At 38.7% G+C, this 13,676-nt stretch overlaps 1 protein-coding gene across 3 annotated transcripts in view; it reads right to left on the reverse strand.

Annotated features, from left to right (window-relative positions):
* Positions 1-13,676, reverse strand: part of si:dkey-237h12.3 (teneurin-3) — a 96,339-nt gene that overhangs the window by 16,871 nt on the left and 65,792 nt on the right. For all 3 annotated transcript variants that reach the window (XM_056769396.1, XM_056769398.1, XM_056769395.1), the window contains 4 exons: positions 12,206-12,325; positions 10,127-10,388; positions 7,526-7,793; positions 5,916-6,059 (listed from right to left, as the gene is read on the reverse strand). In XM_056769396.1, the coding sequence (XP_056625374.1) occupies positions 5,916-6,059; positions 7,526-7,793; positions 10,127-10,388; positions 12,206-12,325 (794 nt within the window). The remainder of the gene's footprint in view (positions 1-5,915; positions 6,060-7,525; positions 7,794-10,126; positions 10,389-12,205; positions 12,326-13,676) is intronic.

The following is a 13,676-nucleotide window of genomic DNA, read 5'->3' on the forward strand; positions in this document are numbered from 1 at the left end:
TTCCCGTGCTACTTAAGACTGGTTTTGTGATCCAGGGTCACATTTAAACAACGTTAAAAGTTGATTTTCACCACAGGGTACTTTAATAAATTAAAAATCTATCAACACCAGCAGCAGGGGAAATCAGATCGTGTTAGGAAATAGATTATCTTGACGACAAAGATGTGGAAAACCCGGAGGGAAACAACATTTTGGAAATTACACAAGGTCTGCATGGGCCACTTTCAGTGTTTGGCAAAATTTGGAGAGCTAATTTAAACCTGCTCATTTCCACGATGTCTAAAGAACATTTAAGCATGTTTGTTCATGAAAAGCTATCTCCATCACAAGCAGGTTAAAAAATAAAATCATATTGTGTCCACAAATGTAACATATGCTTAGGTATGTCATTCATGTCTGACTCCACAACTTCTATATACTGTAGAAGAGAGCTATGGAAAAGGCTAGAAAGGTTTTCTTGTGTATAATAGGAGGGTCTTAGCGTATCACCAGACTGAAGATAGAAGTTCTTACAGTACCATGGACATCTTCACGAAAAGGGGCACTAAGAGCTGCAATCTTACCAAACTTTCGTCAGCAACTCCATTAATGTGAGCCTTAAACTAGCACTTTGAAATGGAAAGATTCAGAAAGAATAAAGCTTCTAAAGGCATGTGAGCTTCCATAATGAACATATTCATGAATATGGATGATTAGAGTTCAACTTTTAAGATGATTCAAGCACTTCAGCAGTCTAGTTTTAAGCAGAATGGCATTCTTTTGGTCTTGGTTACTATAACATTCCATTATCTTCACATAATTGAGATCTAAAACAGTCATCATGTTTGTGACATTTCAGCACATAAAAGCAACAAACTACAGCACATAAACATTCCTTTTGACCACACAATAGCAATGTTTTGCTTGCAAAAGTACAAAACATGATTGCATTTTATGTTTGAGGGTATTGTGTGATGTCTTGCAGACCATTAAAGAAGCTGTCAAAAACGACCCCCCCCCATAACCCCCCCAACGGTCCTCAAGCATTAAATGTAACAACTGGAGACACTCTGCTCACCTAAGAGCTGTCTACACTGGTGTGTGCTTTATTTTCCCGTCCGCACCCGGCCTAAAACCTTTGATCGCTTCAATCACTTGAACACCACTTTCAGTCCAAGATTGTGTAAGGAGCTCGGGTCATTACAGATAAATATTTCAGTCCTGTGAAAATTTAACTTGTTTCTTTTTGGGGCTGGCTTCAAAGAGGAACTTCAAAGGGATCTGCCATGCCCAAGGCCATAAATTATTCATACTGAGCAACATGTTAGACTTCCAACACTTGCTTTGGTCTATTAATCGCATCAATAACGCTGCACTGAACTGCGCTCTCATTGGCCGTCCGCCTTTATTTAGCTCAGTAACTAGCCGCCTCAGTGGCTCAGAGGTTGCGCATCATCAAAACTATACTCTACAGCTGTTCTATTTCAAATACATTGTCGCATCTCAGGCGTCTAGGATTTATTTATTTCAATTCGGCGGCGTAAACAAGACAGGAGCAGAAGCACGGCAGAGATCGTTTTTTTGACTGTCTGCTAAAGTGTGGTCTATTCAGAATTGGATAACAGTCTGTGTTTTCTACTAGACACTACGGCGCCGCTATAGCACACGCGTCCTGGCTGTCAAAGTAGAAACTAATCAAGTGCATCCTGTGCCAAGCCTCATTGAGCATTCTTCTTTAGTGTGATAACTGTCATTTCAGCTGCAAATGTGCTATACTGTCACCGGCTGATACCAGCCGTTAATTCGCACAGTGCTTAAATGGCCCAAAACCCTCTGCTATGCCGAAGCGTGCGCTAATGTCTTTGTGTGTGCGGCTAAGCGGGGTGCATAGCAATTTGTTCTTGCTTGATTAGGCCCTGCCATTGATTAATTGATTGAGAGGAGGACTGGAATGAAGACATGGTCAGAAGGGATCTTGCGCACGTCCGGCCCGATAGAAGTCTCTTTTCTCATTCAAAGCTCTACGATGTTCCGTTAAGTAAGATGAATTGGTCTGGGTTGCCACTTTTAAGTGTGACTCCAAGAAGCCATTGACCTTGATGACAAGACAAACCAATGACACTTCTTCTCACTTACTCTTACTGCATGATTGCTGCGTCGCATTGCTATAATCTCATTATGCACACAATGAGCTGCTGTTCAAATACACAGAAGACGATAATGAACCCTTCCTATTACAACTATATGCATTACGATTTGTCTGCAATTGGATGCACGCTGCATGCAGAAAAGTTTGACTGTGAGAAAATAATGTGGCTGTATTTCTTCATGTAAACAGTATTATGGCTATATCATCAGTTTTTTTCTAGGGCGCTGCTAAGATGTTCTGAGTGCTTGTTTTATGATAGACTGTTCCTTATGGAAATGTGATTTGTGTTAGCATTTTACACGTTTTAGTATGTTTTTTAGTAGAAGTCCAATTGCTTAGAAACGAGATAGTACCCCTCTTTTAAATAAGTTACTGCACACGGTTTTAATATTGAGACTTGAATACTTAGAGGTTTTGAAAATATCACAACTCTGTGTGCCTAGTGGTGCTATAATATGGAGACTAGCCCATGACAAGTTAATAATTACAAGAAGCAAAATGTAAAAAGTTTGAAAAGTTCAGTTCAGTTGCTGCCTTGAATTTTAAATTCCAATCCAATTGGAAGTATAAGTCATTTCAGCTCGCTCGAATTTAAAGGGTTAGTTCACACTAAAATAAATTTCATCATTTGCTCACCCTCACGCTCTTGTTTTTTATAACCTGTATGACTTTCTTCTGGAGAACACAAAAGAAGATATTTTGAAGAATGTTGGTAACCGATAAAATGGCCCTTATAGACTTAGACTTAAAGAAAAGACTAAAACTGGTTTTGTGTCTGTACAATAGTTGTGAATGGGTGCCACCATTGCTTGGCGTTCTTTGAAATACATTTTTTGCTAAAGTAAGTCATACAGGTTTAAAATGAATTGAGGTTGATAAATCCATCCATCCATTTTCTACCGCTTATCCGAACTACCTCGGGTCACGGGGAGCCTGTGCCTATCTCAGGAGTCATCGGGCATCAAGGCAGGATACACCCTGGATGGAGTGCCAACCCATCGCAGGGCACACACACTCACTCATTCACTCACGCACTCACACCCTACGGACAATTTTTCCAGAGGAGGTTGATAAATAAATGATAAAATAATAATAGTCATAAAAAATCTTGTATGATTAATAAAAAAGTTTTTTCTAAAGATTGATTAAATTATTTATTTATTATGGCTGAAGGTAAAACATGTTGACATGTCTTGGATCACACTAAGATGGACACAAAATATGAATCACATTAGAGCGAATAATTCATCCAAAACCAAAACTCCTATCATCATTTATTTACCCTCATGTTGTTCAAAACCTGTTTATGATTTTGTTCTGTGTAACACAAAAGAAGATTTTGAGAAATGTCACTTGGTTTTGTGTCCATACAGTAGAAGTCAATGTGGACAATGTTGTTTGTTTACCAACACTCTTCAAATTATTTTCTTTTGTGTTTCCAAAAGAAAGAAAATCCTACAGGAATAACATGAGTGTGAGAACATGATATCATTTTTTTATGTATTTTTTTCATTAGTAGCCTATTCCTTCACAGTAATTTAATTACATGGCATATTGACATTCACTGTGGCTTCATTAACCGGAGACTTAATTTAATTTATTTGAGTCATCCTCAGGTATATGTACTCAAGCATCTATGAAGTGCAACAAATTCCAGAAATGGATGTGATCTTTGGTAATGCAATGCTTATGATTATCGATTATTCATCGCGCAAATATGCTGATCAAATAGCAATGAGGTAAATAGCACTATTTGGTAAATGTCAAGCAAACAAGCTGAATATTCAATCCTCCAGGTGTTCTCCAGCATTTCTAAAGATGCTTCAGTCAAAGTACTCGCTTTATTGAAAACTTTACCTCGAAAAGTTTTGATACAGACGCTTATATAAGAGAGTGTGATTAATATTTAAAAGCCCCAAGAGTATGGTTGTGTTATAAGGACAGCTGAAAGCTCAGCAGTGGGAGTGAAATCACAGGGACATACATACTCATGCACACAGTGTGTTGACTACTAATCCGACGTGTAAGTCTATATGAACACATATGAGTGCCTCGGTAATATGAGGCAGTGAGACAAATGGGATTGTTCAATAGGGGTCCCCCTTTGGCAAACAGACTCAATTTCTCACATGTTCTTCATGCTTTTCTTAATCTTTGATTTCTATGCATGCTCTTTGATATACAGAAATGCACTATATCATAAAGGAGGTATAGGCAGCATGCCAAAATGTGCTAAAGCTTTCATCTAATTTATGTACCTCTGATTTACCGGTGGAGTCAGATTTATATCTTAAGCTTGTATAAGAGCTATTTTTCCTTCAATTTTTAAGAAGATTAACAGCTAAAGACAAATAATGAGTCTTTCAATATAAAATTAACCTTACCACAAACTAACAGGTAGTAGCTATGAATTAGAAGAAACAAAACAGCAGATCATGTTATGGATTTATATTTAAGAGTGTTGAAATCTTTAGGACAGATGCTCCATGGCTCAGTGCTCTCCATCAGAATATGCCATTCCTAGGCTTTTTGCTTCCGTTGCTTTTGACTGTGTCTGTGAGACTTTTGACAGATTTAGTTCACAAAACTGGCAAAAACAATGCAGTTAATCTTCAATTCAAAGTCTGTGAATTTAAGAAGCTAACCAAAAGGCATGAACAGTACAAACATCATCAAAATATAAAGTTTCATGAAAATGTAATGAAAGCATTACAAAAAATATAGAATGAAATAATTTCCACCCGCCGCATCCTATAAGATTTGGCAAAACAATTGAATGTGCTATAAACAGATGATGATCAGCATTAACTATTAAATAATACAAAGCCAACATCAAAGCGTCTAATAATGTTCTAATCTATAATAAAATAATGATATAATCCTCTGTATCTCAACAAATCTTCAATTATTTTCAAAGATGTAATCCATATGGCGCTGGAGGTGTAAAATAAGAACTTAAATCTTATTGAACAGGATTGGTGCTTGTAGATAAACTGTGTAGAGGTGCGAAAATAAGAGCTGAGCAGGCGGTCATGACAATTTGTTCGGCAGGTCGTGGGATTAAGGATGATGGAAATCCCAAGGCCGCCTGGCATTTACTCTGCAATCAAAAAAGGCTTAAAATCCTTGTAAAGCACTGGTTTAGGAAAGCAAAATCAGATGGTTTTACACTAACTAACTCCGGAGTAACAAGCTGAAACAACCGCACCTGTGTAAGTCTTATCTTGTGTTTGTAGGATGTTCAGCAGAGTGCACATTCAAAAAAGCCTGCTGGATCCGACTCAAAATTTGCACATCGTTTCCAAACAATAAAAAGATGCCATTATGTATGAGGATGTGAAGATTTAAGATGACAGAATGTGCTTCCCTGTCACCCCGTTTCATTATGATGACAAAGGAACAGGAACCGTCTGGTGGAATAATGCCACATTTCCATATTCACAGTTGTGTTTTAATGGCACTTTTATTGAATTAAGCTATAAGTATGCATTCTCTGCCTGAAAACTGGATAAAGTTCATTCAGCCAAATCATGTCCCCCCATAATGTTAGAGAGCACAGCTCTGACTTGGCACGCTGTGTTAATGGTTCCGATTTAATCTGTCACCACTGTGAGCGATTAGCCCTTTCAAACTCGCCTTTATTATGTGCAAATGAGGCAATGAACCATATTTCACTTTAAGATGAATATTTATGGAGATGAGTGTAGGTAGAGGCGCTGACCCCTGAGTTGGCGAGGGGACGTACGCCACCGGAACCACCATGCGGGGAATAATGAGCCATTCTCACCGTTCCACACATCCAAAATGTGATGCTTTTCCAGGGTCCAGCTGCCTAGGTTGGAGGCATCCAGCTCGTATCCCTGCAGGATGACAGTCCTCTTTTCCCATAGGATCACATTTAGACACGATTCATACTCAAAGCCGACGGACACTACGGCATAAAAAATCAAGCAAAATCTGTCAATTACACATAAATAATGATTTTCGATACATCCAAATGGATTCATGCTAAGCAATTTCAAAAAATATCCGACTGTATATCAAGTAATACTTTTTGAAGGGTATTATGTGTTTTGTGACACTTTATCTGCACAGCATGTGAGGCATTGACAAACAGCGTCATTTATCTTGTCTGGACTTTCCATTTTAATGGGAAAACGGGTGCAGTAACGATGTCAGATACAGAACGAAGGGAAGATATACTTTTGTCCGGTCATACAGAAGCAACAAATTCCAAAATGTGTGTGTGACCTTCTAAAGGCTGATATTTCTCAATCCGCTTCATTTGCACGGTAATTATACATGCAAATAGCAGTCAGCAATATACATATGATAGATTTGAAAAGTGTAGCTGCTTATAGATTTTATTTATTGCCTGAATATAACCCTGTGTTGGTTGAGCAAAAGATGGTTTAATTTAAAGATGGAAAACATTTGAGTTCATGCTGTATATTCAACACAGTCTCACAGGAATTTGTGAAATTGTGACCAACCGTAATCTATTAATTCGTGTTGATCAACACAAATTACCTCCTTTTTCGTGCAATTTTTGGGCGTCACCCAGCACGACTTTCCATTAAAAGTACTTTAATATGCAATATCTTTCATATGTATAAATATATATCAACCCCATTTGATGGGAATTCATACCTATTTTACAAGGTGGCCCGTTCATGTGAATTCCTATTTTTAACGATCTTATATGTATTTTTTTGTTAGGATTTTACTTTCCCTGTGACGTTAGGTTTAGGGGCGGGGTTAGGGGAGCGATTTATCACTGCTTTGTCACGTCGTGAAACTAGCATTTTTAGCTAAATTAGCCTTTGCATCTGTGATTTTAGGTTTTGAGTTGAGGTGCTGGTTAGCCAACTCTCAAAGTATTTGCGACTTCTGTGGATATTAAGTTAGAAATATATAAATATACATACACACCCGGTCTGTGTTATGAAAAATTGTTGCGCTGGTGACACGAAAAAAATAGGAAATTCATGTTGATGAACACAAATCAATAGATTTACATTTCGTGACAATTTTACAAATTCCTGTGAGACTTGGCTGGTATATTTAACCGGACAGAAGTTTAGCTTTCCCAAAAAACCTGTTTATTTTCAGCAAGGTCATGCATTTTGTGCAGGTATTAAAATACTTAAATCCCCTGTATTCATTTCCATTAACAACTACTTTAAAATTCCTAGTAAATGAAGTTGAAAATAAAATAAGGCATCATTGCGTAATCGTCTGGACTTTTACTATCAAGATTCATCTCGCAGGTGTCAGAATTATCTGGGTGGAAAGATGAATCATCTCTCTTTTTAAAATCAGTCCAAGTTAATAATATATTCATACATAGAAGGCTTTATATAGAGCTCAGTTTCCTCTCATTGTTCCTCTTCTTACCTACAGCCTCTGATAGTCCATATACTCTCTGGTTGTAAGCATCCGTCTTGTCCCAGATAAAGCTGTAGGACAGCCGTGGTGAAGACGGGAACTGCTTCTGAAACATTCTACCTTCCACAGCCACCAAAAGGTGGACCTTTGCCAAGCCGAAGGGCACGCTGGACTGGGTCATGATGACCTTCAGAACGGGTTTGTAGGCCGATGCACGTGAACTTAAGTATATTAAACGTAAATCACTTCCAGGAATGGCTGTCTGCTCATGAAGCACCTGTGATTAAAATGTGTGCAGGAGACAAAGTTAATAGCCTGCGGTATGAATATACTTGTTTTCCTTCTTTCTAATAAAGGTGGGGGAACATTTAGATAGTTTGTGATGCCAAATACTGGAGCTTTAATTCTTAATCTTTTTTAATATCAGCTGTGTCATTTTGCCGATGTAAAAATAATTCAATGGTCTGTCATCATTTACACATTCTCTGGTCATTTGAAACCTTTGTGATACTCTTTCTTCCGCAGAACACAAATTAAGATGTTTTAAAGAGAGTTGGTAACCGAACAGCACTGGAGCCCATTCACTTCTATTGTATGGACACAAAACCAAGTCAATGAGGGCCAGTTAACAATCCGTGTTCTGCGGATGAAAGGAAGTCATACAGGTTTGAAAAAACAAGAAGGTGAGTAAATGATGATAGGATTTTATTTTTGGGTGAACTATCAACCCTCATATTATCCTAGGGGTCAATTTGACCCTATTCAATCATTGATCATACATGATTGACATCATTTTTCTTGCTTCAGAATGAATGACTTTTCCTTATTTATTGGGGACATCTCAATAATCCAAAAAATTAACATGATGTGATTTTTTTATGTCCCGTTCACATTTTGTATCATCAGTGCTCTTTAGGGTCAATTTAACCCCAGGCTCTGCTAGCTGTATAAAAAAATACATTTTAAAATTTCACACATAATTAATTTTGGTAATATTGAGGTCACTATAACATGCTATAATTTCATAATATTTCCTATCATTTTATATTTTTCTGTAAAATATTCAAATAACCCAACATAGTTTTGCGAGAACCACTGATATTTCACATGACATGGGGTTAGTTGGAATTCGAATTCTCACAAGAACTTCCCGTGCCATGGGTGATGGAAAAACTAAATTCTTATGAGAACTTTTATATTTCCTTTATAGACTCCTAGTGTTGACCCTCCTGTGTTCTCTCAACCACCTGTAGACAAATGCCTTCCAAAAATATAAAGTTATTATGGTTCCGCTCCAAACTTAAACATCAGGGTAGACTTAGTGCTGCTAATGTCAAGAAAATGGTTCCAGGGCCCACCAGATATGCTGTCAGCTATGTTCAAGATGTAAAATCAGCATTTGAGCTTTTCACTACACCATCAATTGAAAAGGATATAATTGAAATGACAAACTTAGGGGGAAGGAGGGTATATGGGGACAGCTGGAATGACTTTGATGTGTCTGACTTGCAAGCCTACATTTGGTTGCTCATTTTGGCAGGAGTGTGCAAGTCATAAGGAGAATCAACAGCAAGCCTTTGGAATGCTGACACTGGGAGGTCAATATTTCCGGCCAAAATGTCTCTGAAGACATTTCATGTTTTCTCCCGTGTTATACGCTTTGAGGACAAAGAAGCAAGACAGGGCCGACGGGAGCGTGACACACTCGCAGCAATACAGGATGTAAGGGTCAAGTGGGTCCAGCGATTACCCTTTCTTTATAATCCAGGCACCGACATCACTGTGGTTCCATTGAATGGAAGCTGTCCCTTCAGACAATACATGCCAAGTAAACCAACCAACTATGGCATAAAAATATGGACCGCATGCGATGCACAGTTCAACTACGCCTGGAATATGGAGGTGTACACTGGTAAATCCCCTGGAGAAGCACCCGAAAAAAATCAGGGCATGAGGGTGGTCTAGACATGGCTGAGGGACTGAATGGCGATAACATTACATGACTCACCAAAGATACAAATTACCTGACACAAACATTTTTGGAAAAAAATCATAGTCTGGTGGTTTAAATTGCCAAGGGGTCAAATTGACCACAGTGGGTAAAAGATGTTATCAGATTTGAGGGTAACAGGAGGGTTAAAGGAATAGTTGACCCGAAAATAAAATTCAATCACCATACATACCCTCAAATTGTTCCAAATCTATGGTACCCAATGATTGCCAAGAACTGTTTGGTTAAAAGCATTCTTCCAAATATTTAAAATATTAAAAATAAAAGTGGAGATATGGAAACCCTGAGAGCAGCACAGATGCTCTACACATAGGAATTTAGAGTTTCATTTTCACTGGCTTTTCAAGGTCTTCCACAAGGTGGAATTATTTGTGCCACAGGAACAAGATATAGGAGACATTTTCATAATTAATTCAGAAGCAAAAGCAGTGCGCAGATGATAATGTCTGGTGTCCCTGACTCTACAGTATATGTGGAAAATCACAGAGTTCTCTCATATTTTGTAGTGTCATTCAATTATACAGCTGAGATAGGCTTAAGGCACACGGTTAAATTTATTTTGACCATACCGAGGCTTATTTTACTCTCGGATGACTCACCTGTGTCTCGGGAATGATGGGGCTGGCCTCGGGTCTGCTGCGGTAGAAAGTGGAGAGCGGTGACGCTGTGATTTGGGGAGAGGGTCTGTCGAGGCTATTGAACTCACAGGTTGGTGGCTCTCTCTCTTCTTTCCTCATCACCAGCGTGTCCATCACGTAGAAGACTCTCCACGACAACCACACCGTGCGATATACAGTGGGGTATGGGGCGCGTGCAAAACTTAACGTCAATGCCGTGCCGCCATTCACTAATAAATCAAACCTGTTGGCAGGTAAAAAGAGCACATTTATTCAGCGCACAGCCTATATGTGATTGAAAATACATTATTGACTTTAAAAAAATAAAAGGTTAGCGATAGAAATATTTGGTCATATGTATTACCACAGAATGATGTATGACCATACAGTTATATTCATGACCTGTGGTGTTTATGTTAGTCCAAGGAACCATAGTAGTACCATGATGCATGTACCAAGCATGACATTAAGTATTAACAATTTCCAAGCTACATGTCCTGAAAAAAAATGTTATTTTAAATATATACAGTATATATATATATTATATTTTATTTATTAGAACGATGCTAGTTTGTTTATAAACTAGTTGGCTTCGAGATAACTCTCGTAGACAATGTAGTTTCACTTGCTTAATATTTCATAAGGTTTTGCTTTCAGCCTATTTCACAATTTGTGTTTGTGCAAGACCATATGAAGGCAACAGGGTAACTGTTATTCGTAATTTCCTGTTATCATACCGACAAGCGCACGGGTCCTCTACAAATTACATGCTTTGTTAGCTTCATCACGCTTTAGTTAGTCTGCGTTCCATATCCATTGCTAAAACGTAGCCGCTTTATGCAGCGAATAACTTGAAAGTCAGATAAAAATAAAAGAGATGAATAACAGGGCAGGCAATCGCTTTTATCAGAAGTTCACTGGATCACTAAGATGTTCTATAAGTGGATGAGGGGAAGGGTAAAGATGCATGTCACTTTTTACATAAGGGGAAGTTGGATGAGAGATTTAGAGGTAGCGGTTAGCGCAGGACCTATTTTAATTAGCGCAGAGTAGTGAGGAGGTAGATACAGATTTGGAAATGAAGGGGCGTCTCTTTGAAGTTGTGCTCTATATGAGCGTCTGACTCCCCTGCCCGGAAGGGGAGAGATGAACGACGCAGTGACTTCACACACACACCAGAGATACACAGACACATTCACAAACATACACATCTGAGCAGCACTGCTATTTTAAAATTCGAGCTATGTCCACTGTTCAGTCTGGGCCACCGTTCCAGACCATCAGCCCTTGAAGCTGTTTCTTCTTCTCTGCTTCCCCTCCGACACGCTCGCCGACCAAACGCAGACACCAGCACTGAACAAGCACGATTATCTGAAGCCCGTTCCCCTGTGTGCAGGTTTTAAAAAAGGATTTGGAAATATCAGATAATCCCCAACATAGGCACCTATTCTTTAGAGATGTATAGCTATCTCTTGAGATTTTTTTCCTCTTTTCATTTAACTCTATTGGAGAGAATTTTCTTTAATGTATATGTGAGTGAAAGGCTGGCGGTAGCCACACACACACACACACATACGTGAACTTCCAGAAATACGTGACTGCGAGCAGATGACTCATATTAACTGCCGGTCTGTGTAATGATTGATAATGACTAAAGGGATTATTATAAAGGTACAAGGAGGTCAGTAAGACCCAGAATCAACTCGGAAGAAAAAGTTCAACTTTTACTGTTTGACTACTTTAATGACTGCTTTAAAGTAGCATTTCCAACAACGGAATATGAAGACGTTACATCCAATTTCAATCTTTTTGGATTATAAAAGGGCATTCTTAGGTCATGCTATCGTGTTCTGCCTGGGAGCTAGAGAAACATTAGCATGAGGTTTGGGGTGAAATTGTATGTGCGTGGGAAGTAGGAAGATGCACACAATTTGCATAAACTATGCAAAAGGCTTTCTCACTGACTAACTTAAGGATGGGTATTAGCATAATTATGTGTATGTACATATTGTGGGTATGTCAATGCCTGTCGACGTCTATGTAAAACATATTTATACGTACATGCCATCCTGTCTGGTGATGGTATAACCCTGTTGGGGATAATGCAGGAGGGACACGTTCACCCCAATCAGTGGCGTGCCGTCGGTGGTCACCACCTGTCCTCGCACGACTGACGCCAGGCTGTAAACACAAACAACAACACGGTCAATAGCATTTTTCAAGGTCAGCTGAAACCAAGTAGGACTGAAAGAGGGTAAATTTAGGTTTTCTCATTCTTCACTGTCTGATCAATGTGACCTCTGACACACCGGACCTTTCTCTGCTCTTCTGTTTTGATAGTCTTAACAGGCGTAATTACAGCACAAATTATTACACCAAGCACCATTTAGTGGCTGACCTGCAATCTTGTATCTTTAGACTAATTGCACGATCGTTCCTGAATGTGCGAACAAAAAGAACCCCAGGGCAGATGGGCGGGATGGGATGTTTCCTCATCAAGGCATAATCAAACGCTTCATCAACCAAACACCAGGAAAATCTAGCACATCTTTCTCAGCTGGTCCTACTCTAAGGAGTTAAGAACAAGCAGATATTGTTAACTTTGCCCGAGAAGAGCCAAAGGCCGTATTCACAAGAGAGTCCAACTTGAAGTCGCGAAGGGGATCCGCTCAATTTTTCCACTAGAAAAAGTAATCATTTCCGAAAGTGCATGCTTTGTTAGCTTTACGTACAGCCCTTGCCAATAGTGCGAATGACTTTTCTGTGTGATATGAAGGCAGAAGAAATTAGATAGGACAACACGAAGTCTTCAAAAGGGGAACATTCGGTTCTGAATTCTAATCAAAGGGGAAAAACCTGATTGTTTATTCTGTGAGAGTGTGAGAGGCTTGCTCTGTTTTCCCATGCTGTTAGATCTGTGACCCCAAAACGTTACAAAAAAACTGTTAGATTGTTGGAAATATTGTGAAATACATCAAACAGCTTCATAATAATGTGCAGAGCCCAAGGACTGTCTATGTATATATATATTTTAATATGTTGCATCATTCACAATAAATAAAATATGAATAGACACATAATCAGGAAAACAAGCCACGTAAGAGAGGCTTAATATTATATTATTTTTATTTTTTCACAGCTCGACAGTCAATCCAAGTATCAAAACACAGGTGAGTTTTCTTGTGCATCATCATACACTTACAGTAAGTGTTTAAATTGGCAAGGCTTGAATGAGTTTAGTTTAAACAGCAACATGTGCTGTTCAGGACTCACCTGCATTTGCGAGCTCAAACACCCGGGTCATGAAAGCATAAATGTCTGGTCATATTGCAGCATACATCAATCCTAATGAAATTTGTCTGTTTTTTTATTTGTTGTAGGTATTAAATGTGTATCCATCGACAAACATACTTAAGCTGAGTTTTGTCAATCTGTTTTACGCATTATAATTTTTGACGAACTATATTATAAATGCGTTGTCAGATTTAAGATGAGTCTCAAGCACATGCCAAACCGTTGGTGGAGAAAGGGA

The sequence above is a fragment of the Triplophysa dalaica genome, chromosome 16, assembly GCF_015846415.1.
Source record: "Triplophysa dalaica isolate WHDGS20190420 chromosome 16, ASM1584641v1, whole genome shotgun sequence".
NCBI lineage: Eukaryota > Metazoa > Chordata > Actinopteri > Cypriniformes > Nemacheilidae > Triplophysa > Triplophysa dalaica.